The sequence below is a fragment of the Echinops telfairi genome, unplaced genomic scaffold (assembly GCF_000313985.2).
Source record: "Echinops telfairi isolate 266 unplaced genomic scaffold, ASM31398v2 ScPeMD7_7410;HRSCAF=8448, whole genome shotgun sequence".
Classification (NCBI taxonomy): domain Eukaryota; kingdom Metazoa; phylum Chordata; class Mammalia; order Afrosoricida; family Tenrecidae; genus Echinops; species Echinops telfairi.
Genome location: NW_022111310.1, coordinates 19860850 through 19880840, shown reverse-complemented (window position 1 = coordinate 19880840; position 19991 = coordinate 19860850). Strand labels below are relative to the sequence as shown.

The 19991-nt window shown below is 45.3% G+C and overlaps 1 protein-coding gene across 1 annotated transcript in view; it reads right to left on the bottom strand.

The window, feature by feature from the left end:
* PAPPA (pappalysin 1) overlaps positions 1–19991 on the bottom strand; it is a 238737-nt gene that overhangs the window by 195929 nt on the left and 22817 nt on the right. Inside the window, exons 3-5 of the mRNA XM_013007231.2 lie at positions 16402–16547; positions 9094–9387; positions 1357–1549 (exon numbers count right to left, since the gene is read on the bottom strand). Of these exons, the coding sequence (XP_012862685.2) occupies positions 1357–1549; positions 9094–9387; positions 16402–16547 (633 nt within the window). The remainder of the gene's footprint in view (positions 1–1356; positions 1550–9093; positions 9388–16401; positions 16548–19991) is intronic.

Below are 19991 nucleotides of genomic sequence, written 5' to 3'. Positions count from 1 at the left end.
CAGAGACTGAGGGTAGTGTGAAAACCAGAGCCAGAATGGAATGAAATCATGGTATTATGAACTAATATATGTTGATATGAATGTGTATAGTGTGTGTGTGTGTGTGTGTGTGTGTGAGAGAGAGAGAGAGAGAGAGAGAGAACTTCTTGCTACCCTCGTGTGGCTGCTCCTTTGAGGGTAAGGAGAATACCATCATAACTCGGGCTTTGGAAGGATTTAATGAAAGCATCTGCCAATCAGAACCCAGCCCCTACCGCTTCCTCTGGGCTCTTGGTCAAATCTATCAGGCTCTTTGAGCTCCAGGTTCCTCCTTATCTGGTACATGAGGAAGAAGATGGTCTTTTTTCATAGGGTTATTGGAAGGACAAAAGGAGACCTTGTGTATAAAGCATGTAGTACAGGATCCAGCACAGAGCAGTAAGCGGCTGATGAATGGCAGCAAGAGCAATAGCAGAATGAGAGGAACTAATCGGGACTATCACTATTGCTCCCATCATCACCAACGTAGTGCCATCCTTACAGGACAGAACATCTCCGAGAAGGCCAGGTGGACATTGCAGTACACTAATCTACCCGAGAGTTATAAAACAGAAGTAAATGTGTTAGTTTAGTTGGTCCTTTTGAATCCTGTTCCCTTCAAATTTGGGCTTCCCGGGGACAACCCACAATATGAGGGCATTTAATTCATGGAAGTGCCCACAAAAGACCACTTCACTCCTGTCTCTAACTTCAGGCCACTGAGGCATTCATACCACTTTTCAGGGGAGGAGCGTTAAGATTTCAGGAAGAGAGTAACATGCTTAAGTTCCTAGGTGAGAATTCCTAGGTGAGAGACAGGAAAGCATAAACCTGGTGACTTATGCTTCTGTTGGCCACTCTGATGGCCTAATATTCAACACTCAGTTTCTTGGTGTTCTACCATGAAACACTAAGACAGACCAAGGTTTGGAATACACAAGTGTATGTCTGTATGTATGAATGTAGGTATATGTATCCATAAATACACACACCTGCATCTGCTCATGAACCACTGGAAGTCTCCGCTAGACTTTTCCTCTTAGAACATTTCTGTCCATACAGAAGTCCAAACTCTTAGCAATAAAGGAAAATCAATTATTCATTCACTTACAATATGTATTATTACTTATGTATTAATCATTCATTTATTTCCTGATCCAATTTTTCCTTACAATGTGTCTGTGTATCAATCCCAGTGCTAGATGGTGGGGATATCAGTTGTAAACGCAGAAGAACAAAGAAAACAGCAAAATCCCTTTCCAAGGATGCTCGCCTTCCAAATTTCCTCTTTCTTGGTAGAAAAGGGATTGTGGTCAACATTTCACAGGACACACTCACCTTTCAAAGAAGTGGCCATCAATGGGTGGGAACCACTCCAGCATCACAGAGTCCACCGTGTGGCCCACAATCTGGGGGGCAAGGGCGACAGGTGCTGGCTTCCTGGAAGGCTGCCAGCCCTGGTAGACCAGGTCCAAGTAACAGTGCATTCTGGCGACTTGATTGGGCGTGAAGGAGTCAGTACAGTCGTCATCTGCAAGCAGGCAGAGGGACAGATAAGAATCAGGCTGCAAAGGCAGGCATGTGAGAGAATTGTGGCGTCTCCCTTCTTCCAGAGAGCCAGCACCCCAGCCCTTGCCAACTCAGAGCTGGCCTCTTCCCCTGCTCAAGAGTTAATGGTCTGTGAACAAATTAGTGCAGTCATCGCTTCTGGAGACAGGTGAGATGGAACAGGAGGAACGGGTGGGTAGATGGAGCTGACGGAGTAAGCCTGGAACTCAGGCACAGGGTGCAGCAAAGGACAAGGGCAAGGCACAGTGCTTTCCATGAGTCCTCACTCCACTCATCAGCAGGCCACCCATTCATTCCCTTACTCCTTCCCTCTTTAGCCACTCATTCATTATCACTCATTCATCCCTTGCTTACTTAGTCACACATCCATCATTCATGTAATAACTCAGTTATTTTTCTCTCATTCCTTCACATCCGTTCACCCACTGATTCATTAATTCAGCGACTCACTGATGCTTTGGTTCAAGGGCAGTGCCAAGTGTTCTGTGCCAAAGGGCCTGGGAAGAAACCCGAAGAGTCTCTGCCCTTGAGGAACTTCTAGTCTAGGTATCGAGTGAAGACTAGTTTATTATGTGAGTCAAGAGTGTTGTATGTTTGCTAATGTCTGGGAGGCCAAGTGCTGCAAGGAAAGTGAATTCAGAAAGGCTTCAAAGAAGGCAGGATTTGAGGTATACCAGAGAGACTGGTATAAGACCGGGGAAAGTGGTTGCGGGATGATAGGAGAAAGGGAATCTGCAGGAACATACAGGCCTGCTTTCCTAGGTCAAGAGCATTAGCCAGAGGTTTTTAAGAAGATGGGAAGACTCCAGTTCTGCCACATCTCAATGTTCAAGCTGAGCTGAGGGCAATGACCTCTGCACAGCACTATGATTGTGAGGATGATGGTCCAGGTGGTGTACTGTGCTGAGGACACGTTCTATTCTCCTATTCCTTGACAAGTAAATATGATGATTTCCCCCCATTTTACAGATAAGAGAAATGAGGCAGAATGAGGGCAAGCTACTTTTTCAAGATCTTAGAGCGAGGAAGCAGAGCTACAATATGAACCCCTGTCAGTTCTGACTCCAAGACTATGCATTTAATCAACAGAACTGTTATCTGAGCTCAATAAGACCTCATACGGATCAAGTGCCTTGCAGGTGCCTGATAAATGTGAGCTGAGCCAACGTCTGAGACGGCTGTGGCATAATCTCTAAGATTTCATTAGATCTAATGACCTTATGTCCTACATGATCCAGACTGAAGGCCATAACCCAAGACTCAGACTCAAGGGAAAGAGCTTGCCTCCCAATGCATCTCTCCCTCCACCAGCTTTAACACAGTTGCCCCAAGGGCAGGCAGGCAAGGTACTGTTTTGGCTAGGTTTCCAAAAACACCACTTCCCAGAGGTGTCCGCCTGGTCAGGGCTTTTGCAGCTGGGCCCCAGACAGTGGCGTGCAGAGCTGACTGGATCTGAAAATAAACGCCACAGGGAATCCTGCAGCACTTCCCGTATCAAACAAACAGAAAATAAGTTTGGGCAGGTGTTGGGCATTTGGGCATGACCTTGCAAATCCAGGTTGGAGAAGGGACAGAGGCGTGAGGGAGGTTACACCCAGAAGCAGCCTCCAATCAAACTCAATGATTTTTGATAGTCCCCTTGCTGGGACCCTGGGATGTCTGTCTTATATACAGAAGGACAGCCTGGCATCCCTTTAATGAGCCCTCAAAAGGAGTGACAAGTCATGAACATCTCCAAAACCAGATTCCACCATGTAACTCCTTGAAACCAAATGTGCGCTGGCTCCCTGTGGCCTGGAGAAGACTCCAACCACCGCCCCCACCCCCCAGTGTGCTAAGGGCCAGGTCATGAGACTTGTGTGTTTGTCTTTGTGATAGTGAACCTTGAAGTTCATGCTGACGACTTTGGGAAAAGCTGATGGAGCAGGAGCAGGAGAGGGGCATGTTGGGCTGGGAAGGGGGCTGGGTCGTTAGATGAGTGTGTACAGGATCTCGAGGCAAGATAAGCACCCCTTTCCAAGTGCCCAGGGTCCCCTGGAAAGCACGGTGGTCTTAAGAACAAATCCCCTGGGCAATGAGGGCAACGCCTGGATCATGGTAAGTACTCAAGAAACATTTGCTGTCTCCTGGTTAGAAATACTTCATGTGTGTGTGCATTTATTTTCTGAGTAAGTACTGGTGAACTGGAAGCAGAAAAATAGAGGTGATGCAAAATATGTATCAACTTTGATCTGGTAACATAACATTTAAGAAGTCAATTAATAGGTACACCTGGGTAGGCATCCAATACATGTACCAAGATGTTCATAGAAGTATTATATTCATAGCAGTAAACTACTAGAAGTAATAATCTAATAGAGCAATGATTATATACTCTAAGGAGCACCATAGAATAGAATATTAGTCAGGCATTGGCAAGAAAAAAAAGTAACTTCAAGACTTGCTTTCAACACGTATAGATAGACTGAGGCATTCAAATCCACTTCACCCGCTAGTGTCCTTGTGAGGGTTCAGTGCATTTATCAAGTTCAGAGGTGAACGGGAACAGTAGTCGTAGTAGCTGTTGTTTTTCAAACAATTCTGATTTTTCCCTCCCCCTCCCAGCCAAAGAAGTGTGTTTTCTTTTAATAGCTTAGCAATTAGTCATTCCCATGTGTGTCAATACAAATAACTCAATTCACTTCCACGGAGTGGATGCTGTCTCTTTGGGACTCCAGAGGACAGAGCACAACTGCCCCTGAAGGTTTCTGAGACTGTAATTCTTTTCAGGAGTAGAAAGCCACAGTCTTTTCCCCAAAGAGTGACTTGTGGTTTCGAATTGCTGACCTTGCAGTTAGCAACCCAACAATTAACCACTATGCCACAGGGGCTTCTTCAGCATCTGAAAGATAGGTAAGTGACAGAACTTGAAAAGGTAAGAGGAATGTGTTTGAGCTTTAACGCTGAAGTGAGGGTAAGGTCTAGACATTCCACAGCACATCACAAAGACTTTGCTGCTATCAGAATCCTGGGAGAGGCTCCAAAGGGTTTCTGTTTATCACCAATGCCCTGTCTCAATTAGGTAATGTCTAGAGGCAACCCCCCTTGGCTTCCTGCCTCCACAAACCTACCCTCTTAGAATTTGCAGCCACTTGATCACAGTCTCTAGCCTCAATAAACCCGGCTTCTGTCTCCATCTTATTTCTAAGCCGAAAGGACTTTGGGAATATCAGTACTCTGGGAGCCTTCACACGTCTCCCTGCTGTTGATGCAATGCTCTAGTTTTACTTGCAGTTCCTCAAGAACTGGTTTCTCTTGGTAGCTGGGAGGCCACACTGCATGGAGGTTTGGAGGGATGCATGTGGTGTCTCCATTCCCTGAAGGATGTTGGTGAAATGCTTACCCTTCGGAGCTTCATTTACATTTGCTCTGAAGTGGGAAATAAAGATGTGGCCTGCCTCATAAGGCTGATGAGAGCATTTAACCAGCTCAACCATGTGTGGGCATGGATACATGAGTTTCCCCTCCTCTAAGTCCCGGGCTTATATTTTCCCTTGTTTAAAATAATGATGAAGTTGATGATGAAGATAAACCGTGACAAGATCATTTGAGAAATGCTCAAAACAATTACAAATAAATAAATACAATTAATATTTAATACACGTGTATGTTAAAGTTTCGGGGGAAATGTTGTTAAAAATCATGGAAGTTCTTCCTGAGCTTTTTGAAGGCCCTAAATGTATCACATACATCTATACAGGTCTTACACTGTATACAAAGCTTTGTGGCTTATTTACTTTGAGCATCAGTTAACAAAAAACCCATTAGTTGTCATTTTACTGAGTACGAATGAATGTACCAAGGTCAGTGCTAAGTGTATCACCTGTATACATTACACCATCCCACAAGCTAAGTATTATTATCGATGGTACTAATGAAGTCACTTGCCTGGGGCAGAAAAGCTAGAAGAAGGAGGCGTTCCATTTGGTGCTTTCCCTCCAAAATGAATTCTCTGAACAGCGGCCTTACTCTGCTTGTGTTCATGTCCCGCAACGGTCTTCACATCAGCTGCAGTGGCCACAGCATGTCCTATCATCTGGGGGCCCTGTGGTTTATTCCAGCAATTCTCTGTCCCTAGGCATGTAAACACTTCCCAAGTTTTCACCCCAAGAAGCATTTCTTTCTTATACTTGGTACATTGTATGTGCCTAAGGAATATTTGTAGAATGAACAGAGCTAAGAACTTTCTTAAAACTAAATCTTTAAACACATCAACTGAGTAACTCCCTGAGGACCTGGTCCTTGGAGGGTAGAATTGCTGTATCAAAGCAAATACGTATATTAGAAGGTTCCGGGACACAAAAAGAGATGTTAACAAAGCGTGCTTGGGCCAGCCAGAAGAGGCACTGACTGGGGAGCCCCCATGGCCTATTATCTTCAGGAAGCGGAGTCTGCGATTCTGCCCTTCTACCTGCTGACTAAGGTCCATCCACCGGCCCTATATGACCAGACTCTGCCGGCGCTGTCTGGCCTGCTGAACCCCACTTGCTGCCATCACTTGCCCGGCGTCTGCTTGGTCCCAGTGCTTGAGCTTGTCCTGATCCGTCTCATTTAGAAAAGTAAGGCAGACAACCATGGACTAATAACAAGTACACGGGGGAACAGAGACTGGGGTTGAGTCTCACCTCTTCTTTGTTTGATCTGCGTGGCCCTGGGCAAGTTACTTAAGGTCCCTGAGTCCTGCTTTCTGCATCTATAAAGTATATGTGATAATAATAGCACCTACCCATTGGGTTGGAGTCCTTGGTGAGATGGGTAGTGTCCTCAATGTTCACTAAAAGGCTGCTAGTTTGAGTACCAGAGGCACTGGCAGGGGGCGGAGGGGGGTGGGGAAAGAGATGCTGATCTGCTTCTGAAAAACACCTGCCATTGAAAACCCTGGGGAGCACGTCCTACTCAAACACACGAGGGATTGCCATGAGTCATGGAGTCAACTGAGCTGGTGGTTTGGGTATGACCAACTGAGTTAGACTGGTCCTTTAATGAAATGAGCTTAGGAAATGATTCACAGTGTCTGTGATATTCCAGGTACTTAGTAATTCATGCAGATCTGCGCTGTCCGACATGGTAGCCACCATCCATTTCAGAGTAAATTAATTTAAATCATTTGAAACAAATAATTCTGTTCCGTAGGCACCCAGGCCATTGGCTAAGTTCGCGACCGCCGCGTGAGGCAAGCGGCTACCACGCAGGTGGGTGACGATACGGACCATGAAGATACAGAACACGGCTGCCTTTGCACGAAGCTTTATCGGACAGCACGGCACCAGCCTTGACCACGAGCCTTGCAATGGGAAGAAGTCTCTGGCAATGTCCCCTCGCCCTCCCCCTCAGCTGCTGGAACCCCCTGAATCCCTCTCTGGGCCGCCTGAGGACCTGATTCTGTTCGGCATTTAGCATTGCATCCCGCTGCTTCTGCCGCCTCATCTCGCAGAGAGCCGCAGGAAAACAAACATTTCCAAGCTCGCGGTCGCCTTGACTATGCTTTTGCGGGTGTAAGTTTGTTATCGTAGCTCAGTGAATTAGTTCTGCTGTTAATGGGTCACTAAGCTGAGGGTATCCTTTAAGAAAACAACAGTCAATCAATCACCCTTTAGATCTGTACAAAGGGGAACCAGAAGAAAAATCAGTTTATGGGGGTCTGGTAGCGAGTGGCAGTTCCTAGGCCCCTGAAGAGGCCGGCAAACTTCCAAACTCATGTTATTGTTTATTTTCCATGTGCGTTAAGCTGGCCAAGGAGAGGTGTTACAGAAATGGAATGTAAGCATGCCTGGGTGAGGGGCCGGGGCACCGGATGTGGAATGTCTGCTGGCCGGGAAATGGGAGCCCAGTGGGAATCTGCTTTTGAGGAAATACCCAGCACCCTGATCTTTCTTAGAGACCTCATCCTCAGACTTCTCTGTGGTGTCAGAGGTGGGCTGCGGACCCTTCCAGAGACTGCCGACTCGGTCCCTGTGTGCCGGTTGCTACAGAGGCCCCAGCAGTTACCAGCTCAGAGGGGAAATCAGGCAGGCCCACTAGTGATTGGTGGATCTACTGAGCTTCAAGACTGAAATCCTTTCTTCAGATGGAATCCAAGGGGAAAATCCAACAAAAATGTTATGCACCTGGAAAGCAGCTTCCTGGTTCAAGTGGGGTTAGAGGCTGAGCCACCCGACGTCACCATCAGTTAGGCCCCTTCTGAAGAGAGGCTCAAGACTAGAGGGGACACATTACCTGAAGTCAGAGCCTTCAGGTCTCAGTTTTAGCTTCACCATTTCCTATGTGTGTGACGAGAGACAACTGATTTACTGAGATTCACCTTTCCCATCTGTAACATTGGAATAATTCCTACCCCATAAGCTTATTGTAAGAATTAAATGAGAGGGTGAACATCAAAGTGTTTATGAGCAATATATTTATACAAGCCATTTGTATAAACAGAAATAAATTTTTATATAGCCTTTAAAGTAGACGGTACTCACTTTTCCCCTTCCTTCTCTCCCTCAGTCTCTCCTTTATAAAAAACACATCCAGTACACGCCAGGCCCAATGTTAGGTGCTAGGACTATAGAAAATGCACTCTGTCCTTGCAGAACTCACTGTTCTACTGGGAGAAGAAGACTGCTAAAGTGGGTATTGTAACAGCATACAATGTTGGGCTCCCCAATGCAGGTATGCAGGCCGTATATATGTGCTGTATATAAGGAGGAAGAGTTTAGTTGTGTAGTAGGCTGTGACTGCCCAGGAGAAGGTGGGGAGGGGTGAGTGGGGAGAGTCTTTTTCTCAGGTGTCCACTGTGCTCTACGGCCTAGACGTGGCCTTGATATATACTACGCCAGAGAGACATACAGAACATCCTGAGCCCCTAACACTGTCACTGTTGGTCTAAAGTGACTATGGTAGGATGTAGGTCATTAGGAAGAACACAAACGGAATCTCATGTAGTAATTAGGCATTTACAAAACCAACACCATTCTATATATATTTTAAAGAAGGATATGAGAGTTTTCATCTGAGGATCTAGGCTTTTCTTTTAACAAGTTCAACCACTATTCGCTTCCAAAAATACAGGAATCTTGGGGATAAAGTCCAGAGAGCACATTTTCATGAGAAAAGTAAGACTGAGCAAGGCCAAGTGATAGATCCAAAGTCCTTGGGTGGCCTAGAGGCAGAACTTGGTCTTTCACTTGAGTAGTCTGACTTTTGGTGCAGATGAGCTTCTAGTTTCTGAAAGTGTATCTTTCTGAAGAGTTTTCTGATTCAACTTCTTCTCTGAACTCCTCAGGGGCTCAAAGGACTATGAACTTAATTGGTTGGGATGAAGTCTGTGGCAATTTTAGAAAAAATAATCAGTTTGTTCAGTGTCACCTTTGCAGAAGATGCCAGGGTCAGGATGGGATCTCACAGCTGGGCACTTTGTATGCCCTGTTCTACCACCTGCCCATTTCCCTATAAGCAAAAACCCTGCAGAGACTCAGATCCTACCTGCGTAACTCATGAAGTTGTTGTAAGGAGTGTTGAAAAAACTGTGAAAGCCGCAGGTGTCATTCCCGGGTCCTGGGTCTCCGCAGAGCTTGTGTTTGGGTGCTGGGTTGGTGTCACTGCAGAGATCTCCAGTCTCAAAGGAGGGCTCTGTCTCCATGCAGGGGTCACTGCAGGACTGGATTTCTGAGATGCCTCGGAAGATGTGATAGAGGCCCAGGCTGTGGCCAATCTCATGGATCATGGTGTTGGTGTGCCCCGGAATGCCGTAGAAAGATGGATTCAAGACAATACCACCTGCAAAGGAGGAAACAGAGGATTAGGTCATCTGAGCACCTTCTTTCCTGGTGTAAGAACCCCTAAATCAATCCAGGGTGATGAAAACAGAAGATGCATCCTCAAATAATCACAGATGTCTCCAACCCATGAGTCCACTGCTGAGGAACTGTGGCAACTTGTACGGACTATCAGAATCAGGCATCATTTCCAGTCATTTTGCTCAATCCCTTCATGTTTCAGATGTGAACACCGATGCCTAGAGAGATGAGGGGACTTACTCAAGGTGATTAGAACTCAGGGACTCTGATTCCTGGGCTGGTAAACCTTTCTGCTAAACTCTTTTTCCTTAGGAAAATTTTAAAAAATGCAAAGGAATTCCCTTATGCCGTAATATTCTACACAGTCACGTGTCAGACACTTTTTGTTCTTGTTTTAAATTTGCTTCACTAACCTGGTGGCATTAGACTGGTCAAACACTATCTCTGAGTGCTCCTCATCTTTGACATGAAGCTTATCCTTTTTAACAGGGAATTTCCAAGAAGACTAGCATCATGCTGTATTCACTATTATAATCGTGCAATGATCATAATCATTTAATGTTTCTCAAGATTTTCCTCTGTACTCTCACGCCTGGTGCTAAGTATTCCACGAGCATAATCCCACTTCATAATATCACAATCCAATGAAAGGCATTGATTCTCAGAGGTGTGTCAGAAATGGTGGAGTTGGAATTTGAACCCAAGACCACGAACCTAAGTTCAACTGCTAATGTCTAACACACACACACACACACACACACACACACACACACACACACACGAAAACCTCAAAGAACACCATTACCTTCTCATCAATTCCGACTCGTGGTGAACCCATTTGTGTTAGCGAAAAGCTTTGCTTCACTGCGTTTTTCATGGTTGTTTTTTTTTGGAAGTAGCTTCGTAGGTCTTTCTTTCAAGTTACTTACAGGTGAATTCATAGTACCAACTTTCCAGTTAGCACCTGAGTACATTCACCAGTCAGTCACCCAGGACAATGCCTAACGCAGTGCTTCCAATCTGACACCTCATTAAATATGTTGAAGATTTCCTCAATGCTTACACAGTTAATTAGATGACCTGGAATCCAATCGCACTTAAGCAGCTAGCATAACACCTGACACACAGCAAGCGCTTTACTTACCGTTGTACCATTTGCTACTTCAAGTGCGGTTCCAAGACCAGCAGCAGCAGCAGCACATGGACGTTTATAAGAAAGGCAGAATCTCATACCCCAGCCCAGCCCAGTAGAATCAGAAGCTCCACTTGAACAAGTTCCATCCCTAGGTGAACTTGGGAAGCAATGTGGTATACCACATGTCCTAGAAGATTGCTCAGCTCAGGGAGGCAGAGGTACACATCTCAGCAGATTCAATGGATTCTATTTTGTCTGTGCTCATTTTAGGCATCAGTGAGATGGAACAGAGGCTGGTATATGGAACAGATACTAATCTTTAAAATCCAAACCTATCCAAGGAAAGACTAAAATTGAGGTCAGAGGAGCATTGTATGTAGTGACAGAGAAGCATCTCATAGATGAATGTTTAGGTGGTGAGTCCTTGTGTAGGTGGACAAGCAAGCCTGTAACTGTAGTCAGAACATTTTCTCTCCCATGGCACTGGAGGGAAAGTGGACTTGTTCCATTGTGGAGCTCATGGAATCTATTAATTCTGAGCTGCTCCTAGCCTATAAACACAAAGGTAACAAGGAATGAGGAGGTGTGTGTCTGCGCGTGCGTGCATGTGTGTGTGTGTGTGTGTGAGAGAGAGAGAGAGAGAGAGAGAGAGAGAGAGAGAGAGAGAGAGAGAGTCAAGGGAGGCAGAGGCAGGGAGGAAGGGAAATTGAGACAGGAAATCTCTCTCAATTATTTTCTGTCAATCATAATATGAAATATAATCCCCTTTCTACCCCTACATTTTTCCAGGGGACCACTGCATAACAGCAGGGGAAGGGGGTAAGAAATGTGGTTCCAATCACTTGGGCTTGATTGGTGCTACTGCAAAGGAACTGCTTATGATCAACGTTTCTCCAGGTTGGGAGGTGGTAGCCTGGAGCCCAGCTGGAGATGGCCTGACCTGCTTGAAACCCTGGTTATGTTTCACACTAGTTGTGTGCACTTTGGAACTTGTCTTTGCATCTCGGAGCCTCTATTTCCTCAGCTAGACTATGGAGGCAATAAAAGGATGCTTGTCACATATTTGGCTAAAGATTCAGTGCACAGAAATGTGGCTGGCTGGCACACAGTTGCTGCACCTATTCATTTCCACCCATTCCTCTCTCAATTAAAGTCAGGCTGCCACTCTTTTCAACACTAGGCTGCTCTTATGTTGTGACAGTAATTAATATTCTACGGTTCCAATATGGGCCATCATGCCTCTTTTACTCTGATCTTATTAGATACGTATTGGATTTATGGGCAAGAGGGGGCAAAAAAGAACAGGGCAAAAAGATTGCATTCACTGAGGTAAAGAGCAGAATTGGGGCTGTTAAGACATAAACTTTCAAACACAGGGAGGAAGTGGGATAAGGAATGCAAGGGAAAGTATACGAATTGCTGTTTTACTGGCTTGGCAAACTTTCACCCAATTCACAATAGAAAGTTAAACAACAACAAGAAAACAAGACAGGAACTGTATTTTCCATGAAAGAAAGGGCCAGCGCTCTGCTTCAGTAAAGATTATAGCCTAGAAAACCCTGGGGGCAATTCTACTATGCAACACCTGGGATTACCATGAGTCAGAATGGATGGCAACTCCCACAAACATTGATTCCACCTAAGAAAGGCTCGCTGGCAACCTCCCCTTTGGAGGTGGTTCCTAGGGCTGGGGGACACTTGGTCGTCTAATCCAGATAGCTCTTGGACTGAAACAGACTGAGTAGGGGGTTGGAATTTCCCAGACGGATGTGATCTGAAGCAGCTATGGGGTAAGCTGTGATTTACAAGGAAGGACATAGAGAAGGAACTGGGTCAGGCTACATCTTGGGTGGTTTTTTTTGTTTTGTTTTTTAATGGGAATTGTTATCTTCTTTGTCCTGATGCAGAGCCAGGACCAAAATAGAACCCATGGCCACAGAGTGGATTCCGACTGTAGCCCCACTTTGCGACCGTGTCGAATGGAGCTGCTCCACAGGGTTTGCAGGCTGGAGAACCCTCCAGAAGGAAGCAGTCTGCTGCAAAGTCTTCTGTGTCGGGACTGGCAGGTTCCAACGGCCAGCGTTTCTGTTCCGAGTACAGCACTTTGGGTAATCCAAAGTGAAGTTCCACAGTGCAAGTGACTCTCTTTAGGACAAATTTCTAGGAGGCTGACCAAGCTTGAGGGTAGAATGGTGTGATCCCCCTGATTTATACTCTTTCTCCTGGAGAGTTTTATACATTTAGCTCAGTAGGCAAGTATGAAATATCTACCATATACAAATCCCTGAGGGAGTTATTAGAATATTCCACAGCAGACTCTCTTTGTCCTAGTGGAATCAAGAGGGGTCATAGGAAACGATCTATTTCCAGAGAGTGAAGTCATCGCCTCTTCCCCAAGCACGTTTCAGATCCCAAATTCCTCTCCTTATCAACACACACTCATGGGACAGCTTCTGCATGCAGGTTGTTATGCTATCTACTGAGAATACCAAGACAAGCCATTAATTTTAAGCTGAGGGTTCAGCGTGTTTGTCTGTCATTGGAGAACAAATGGCTTGGTTCATGCATTTGGCATTAATTTAGTTTCACCAGATAGCTGAGAAAGTAAAGTTCAGAGAATTCTTCGAGGTCACGCAGCTAAGGATAGGTGGAGCCCAAGACCTCAGTGCCTTATGCTCAAACTGGTAACTCTGACCTCATGGACTGCAGTTGCCTAGGGCGGGAAGCTACAATCCAAAAGAGACTTAGGAAGCAAGACTCCCCATTTATAAAGAGAGTCTTGGAGTGAACCCTTTCACACTGTTGACAAGCAAGGATGCTGCTTTGAGGGCTAAGGTGTGCCCCACTCAAGACAGGATCTTTTCAATCTCTGAATATGCATGTGAAAATTGGATGTTGAACACGGAAGAAGAAGCAATGCGTTGGAATTATGGTGCTGGCAAAGAAGATGGAAATCACTGTGGACTATGAACAGATTCAACACATCTGTCTTGGAAGAAGTACAGCCAGAATGTTCCTTAGAAGCAAAGATGGTGAGATTTTGTCTCATTACTTTGGACATGTTATCAGAAGAGACCAGTCCCTTGGGAAGGACAACATGCTCGGTAATGTACAGGGTCAGCAAAAAATGGGGAGGCCCTCAAGGAGATGGATTGACACAGTGACTGTGCCAATGGGCTCCAAGAGGATGTGAGGATGGCTCAGGACCAGGCAGTGTTTCTTTCCATTGTACTTTGGCCACTGTGTGTTGGAACTGACTTGACAACATCTAACAACAACAACAACAACAAAGCATAGGACAGGGGTGAGCTTGGAGCAAAAGGACTCAACTGAAGGACATTTGATCCTCAACGGTCAACTTGACCCTTCCAAATAATGCCCAGGGGCCTATGAACTCTGGCATCAATGGCTATCAGGGTCTTACCAAGAGTGGTGACCATTGCCATTAACAAGGGAAAAAGATTTTCCGGGGATCCATATTCAATGAACTCTTCAATCCCAGCCTGTGTTTGATAAGAAGCAGATGTCTGATAATCATACCATGATTCAAGACTTGCCTCTGCTTTTCACCACTTCTTTGCATTTCCAGTTTTTTCATGTTTGATAGCTAACGGCAGATTCCTGATGCCAGTAACTTTTTGAGGATTAGGGGTGTGACTCCACTACAGGCTAGCCCTTAGTCCTTGAGTAAGTCACTCTGATTTCAGTTTTCTCATTGCCATAATGGGCATACTCTGGGATCCTGAGAATCTCTTTCCCAGGTACTCTATCGTGGGTTGGGAGGAATCTAAATGATGTATCACTCAACCTTTGGTGAGCTTCAAAACAAGCAACTTTGCTAGTACCACTTTGATACTCTGGTTCTCATGAAAGCTCTTAGGCATTTAGGTAGCAGGGCTGTGAGACCCCACAGGCATTTCCAGGAATGATGATGGGACTACAGACTTAATGTCCAGGATGGCCCTGTTCGGTTTATCTCATCGCCTTCCCATTCACCATTTTTCCCTGAGCTACAACACTGGGCCTGAGTCCTATTTTATTGCTTCTCACAAAAGGTGAAAGAACACGAGACTGACATTATCCAGAAATAACTCTATGGGCTTAAAGCTTTCCATATCTTGTGCCAGTCTCTGAAATTCATAAAATTACCAATGTACTTTCCCTTACATTTAAGAAGATCAATCGTGGGCATTGTAGAATTTCTGGTGCTATCCACTAGATTCCAGTAGCATGCCCACATTTTTAGCTGCCCCAAATGTCTCCAAACATTACAAAATAGCTCCTAACAGGTACAATTTCTGTTGAAAATTACTACACATTTATTTTTATCTCCATCCCTATTTATTCCCACAGCCACACACACTCACATATTTGGTTTCATGCTCTTGAAAACAATTGCTGAATGAAAGAAGTCTGGAGGAGAGTAAACATCATCATTTGAAACAAACTGGGAGACCCAGGGGACCCAAAGATACCTCTAGCATTTCTCTTTGTTGAACCCTCACAGCTCAGCTGTTAAGTGTTGGACTAGAAACTGGGAGGTTGGCTGTTCAAATTCACCAGCCACTTCTTGGGAGAAAGATTAAGCTATCGGCTTTGGAAATCCTATAGAGGGTCGCTATGAGTTGGAGTCAATACTATGGCAATGGGTAACATTCCCAGATGTAGACGTTCATGGGGTCATAGCTATTTATAATCATAAAAATTGGCAATGCTCCACCAAGGGAAGCATGGTTAAATAAAGGACAGTCTCTTCACGCAACAGAATATTATGGGATCGTTAAATGGCTGCTCTTTAGAGAGATGCAAATAACCCAGAGGAAGAAGCTGTCAGATAAAGCCCTTTCCTTCTCCAGGCCTCCGTTTCTCCATCGGTTGGACAGAATTCATGATACTTTATTTTTCCTTCTGAGCATTTCCTGGTGGTCCAATGAGTTAAGGAATGCTCAACAGCTTTGTCAGTTTAAATGTAATAAATAGATTGCTTGCTGCCGCCACCACCACCACCACCGTCATTATCACGATGAGGACGATCATTGTCACGATTAAATGTATTACTTTCTGTTTCTCTGTTGTAATGTTCGTGCAAAACATTAGCTGGGACATAATGATAAAGCTAGCTGTAAGGTGGAAACATGTAGATAGCATTAAGGGACCAAAGAACACTAAATGGTATCTATGTTATGATTTTAAATATACACAAGTAAAAATGAAGTGCATGTCTACGTATAGATATTTGTTGGAAGAAAGCATGGGGAGGGGGTACCCATAATTAAAGAACTTCAATATTTGGTTCAGAAACCATTGTCATTTCTAACTTTTGGTGATAAACATGTTTTGTTTATGGATATGCATAATTTCAAAGTGTAAAAATTCCTAGTGTTGGTGGTGGGTGGAACGTTGAAGAATAAAGAGTTCTTATAAACTCATTTCTCTTGTCTCTTTGGTGCCTTTCAAGACAATTCATGACTGGCTAGGCCAGCATAATGTGGTCACCAGGCTGAGAAGATATTTGCATAAAAAAGGCAGGGGTACAAGGAGGAAGAGAGCAACAGAGTCAGAGACCCTCTTTCCAGTCATGGTTCTTCCACTTCTATTGCGTGTGCCCTTGGATAAAGCCCTTTCTTTCTCTGGGCCTCAGTTTCTCCTTTGGTTACGCAGCACTCACGATAAGGTATTTTTCTTTCTGAGCATTTCTTAGTGGTCAACATGAGATAAGGAAGGCTCAAGAGTTTTGTAAATTTACAAATAATAAATGGATTGCTTGGCATCACCACCACCACCACCACGATTATCATGACAAGGATCACCGTAATGACTATACTCCAGTTTCCACCTGAAGAAGTCTCTAAGACTTACCTAAGTGCATTAGGGCTTCTTTGTCCCATGGCCACGTTGCTACTCCTGCCAACTCCTCTTCTGAGGAGTTTGCGAAGAAAATATTGAGGTGTGTCGATCCATCCAATCTGAGAATGTTCTTCAGTTCATTAACATCCAAGTAGGCCCTGAAGTAGAAAAGGAACCTTTCCATGATGGTTGTCCAAGAAAGCTAACATTTAAATCGCAGGAACTCGCTAAAGAAATAAGAACCATTAGGTAGCAGGTATAAAATATCATCCTACAAGTCCATTTTCTCCAAGAATTGACTTTTGGACCTAAATTTAACTCCTATGAGTACCCACATTCTTAAGGAAGGCACTACGTTGTCTAAGGACAGGGCCACATAAGGAGGGAAAAGATAAAGAACACAGACACCAGAAGAGAACGTGTTTACTTCAGTCTGCCTCTTCACTCGCTCCCTCTGGACCTTGGGCCATTTATTTGACCAATATATGATTTGCATTAGGAGGCCTCCTTTGCATCGTCCTTGGAAGGAGGCCTGATTTCCACATTTTCAAGAGGAGTAACATGTGTTTCATGATGGGCTAGATTGCCCAAAGTTGCAGAGCTGATGTTCAAGGTCAATTCTGCCTAGCTCAAAACCTGTGCCATGTTCACTGGGGCATCATGCTGTTTTCATGGACGCGTCTACATTCTCTAGGCCTCTATTTCTTTATCTGTAGAACCAATGAGGGGAGATACTGCAATTTGGGGTAGCTGCTGTCCTGGATGGATAGAGCTAGTAAGTGAATGAAACTCCGACGCTGCGACCATCAATGCTTTAACACAAGGCAGAGATGTCATTTGGAGAGCGTAAGAGATGGTCTGTGTTTAAAGAATGGCACAGCAGCTGTGGTACTCAATGAAGACCAACTCCTTCTCCCTTATGTATTGCGGGCTCTCCCATCAGAACAGACACTCTAAATACGATGGACTACCTTCTGCTTGGGATCAGTCACAGGTTTATTATCCAATGTCTCATTTTCTAAATGGAAAGGGGTACTTGCTTTCATCGTGTGCTTCCTTCAGCCCACATTTTGTGTCTGCCATGGTGTATTTCAGACATCTTTGTGAGCAGCTATTAATCATTCTCGGGTAAAGAAATTAATGAATAAAGTTCAATTAATGAATAAGAGGGAAAACATACATAAAAAAAGCAAGTAAGCAGCTTGACAGAGTACATGAGAGGCATCAACATGAATAATGAGAACTAATGCTTGTTGGGCCCATTCATGCAGCCAGACTTTACCTGGGTTATCCTGTTTCTACCTTCTCAAAGTGATTCAAATGGTTAAGGAGCTTGGCTGCTGAATAAAAGGTTAGAACATCAAACTCACCTAGTGGCTTCCCTGTCATAAGACCTAGAGATCTGTTTCCATAAACATTACAGCCAGGAGCACACCGCTGGGCAATTATACTTTCATCACACAATTCCTATCAGAATTGACTCGACCGAACCCAAGAACAACCACCTTCTTAATAATGCTGTGTGGTTGCTGTTATTTTCAGTGGCCCCTGACTCAGTGATCCCGAGTCTATCTGAACGAAGCACGACCCGACCCGCATTTCCCAGGGAAGGAAACAGAGGCTTAAAGAACCTTCTGATCTTGCATAGAGCTGGTTGGCAGTAGCTTCTTTTTCATGATGTTGTCTCTGTGGTGGAAGGGGTGCTCACGCGGGGCCCGAACAAGGACACATTAATAAGAACTCCCTTCATTTTTCTCCCTAGGAAGAATAGAAGGGCTTCCGTTTGCTTGCAAGAGCGGTCCACACTCTCCTGCCCAGTCTGCATTCACCTCCCGTGTGCGCTCTGTCTCATGGACTTCCTGCTGTGCACTGGGAAGACTGCTAGCCCCACCATGCCGGTCTCCTCTCTGTTGCCCGTGATCCTGCTGTTCTTTCTTTCAGGAACGCTGCTCCCATTCTGTCTATCTGATGAAGAACCCCAAAGCCATCTGCTATCACTCCTCTGGGAAGACATCCCTGCTTCCCCTCGTGCCTTAAGGTGCAGATCCCCTTAGCACCTCTCCACTGGTCCACCCACTACGAGTACTCCTTCTCACACTATTCTAAGCAATCGCCTTGCCTTTCTTTATCTGCCATGCTGCTCAAGCAAGTCTCTTCTGTCACATGGGGTCACTAGGAATTAAACTCAACTGGATGGCCCCAAATAACCGCATCCATGATGTGCTCAGAATAGTGCCTGCCATGTCGAAAATCTTTAGTAGATGTTGACAACCGGTTGTCATCAAGTTGCTTCTGGCTTTTGGGGACTGCCTGTGTGCCAGAATAGAGTGCTCCCTAGGGCTCTCCAGGACTGATTTCTCAGAAGTAGACTGCCACGTCTTTCTTGTGAGGCGCCTCTGGGCAACTTCAAATGTCAAGCTTTTCGGTTAGCACAAAGCACTGGTACCCTCTGCATCCCCCATTGACTCGTCCCGTCTGTTCAGCTAGTCCTGTTATTTATCCTCATTGTTCAGAGGCTCAGAGATCACACTACCAGTAACGGCCAAATGCAAACCTGGATGTCTTCAACTCTTCCTCTGACCTCGCCCTTTTTTTCAGGCTCCTCTCAGGCCTCAGAGAAAAGGAAAACACTGTGTGGGAGGAGAATGAAAACACCGAGGAGCGAAGATGTTCTTGGATCAGCACTTTCACATTCTTTGTTATTTTCTAATTGATTTGTCCATTTCCATCCAGCATGTCATTAGAGAAATCACCTCTCTGTCCCATTCCTCTGGGAAGGAGAGGAAGAGATGGGTGGGGAGGAGTGGGGGAGTCATTTTAATTGGATGTTTATTCAGATGTAATGGCAACAGCCAATCTTCCAGGGAGTGGAATTCCTTCTAGCCCAGAGCAGAACCGTAGGATACTGGAGCTGCTCCCTGGCTTGTAAGTGGTGGTGGTGGTGGTGGGGGGTTTTATCTTTTTTTTCTTTCATACTTTGGGAAGCCTCTGATTCTCAAAGGGAATCCAGGGCAGCTGGCCAGGCCTCTGGCCCCACTACTCTCTCCCCTCCCCCTCTCTCTTGAGGAGGACCTACCTGGAGAAAAACAGCTCACCCACACGATGCGGCGGAGCTAGATGTCTCCCTAAAGTAGTAGAGGAGGAGCTTTGGGGACAGGAGTCCATGTGGCTATCTTTCTTTCTCCTTCTCTCCGCCCTCAAGTTCATGTTAATTCTCTTCCGACAAAGGCTGCAGCAGAAACCACAGCAGGTCTACATTACAGGGACCGTCCCTTAGAGACACGGAGAATTGATGACGAGGGAAAGAAAAGGCCTTGCCAGGGCCACTGGGCTTGCTCGGTTGCCACCACTGGAAGACTGGCCTGCATCTGCAGTGTAAAGTGATCAAATGTACCTTAAGAAGTCAGAACCCCTCGAGCACACAAATCAATACAATGCCAACACACCCCGTGTTTACGCGTCGGCGTGCCAGCACCAGCGGACTAGCACAGACAAGCCTGTGTCCGCGGGCCAGCTGCTTTCAAGCTCAGTCGCAGTTAGCTGACAGGGATCCTGGCAGGGTTCTAAGGGACCACCTAACAGAGTGCCAGCACAGGCTCAGA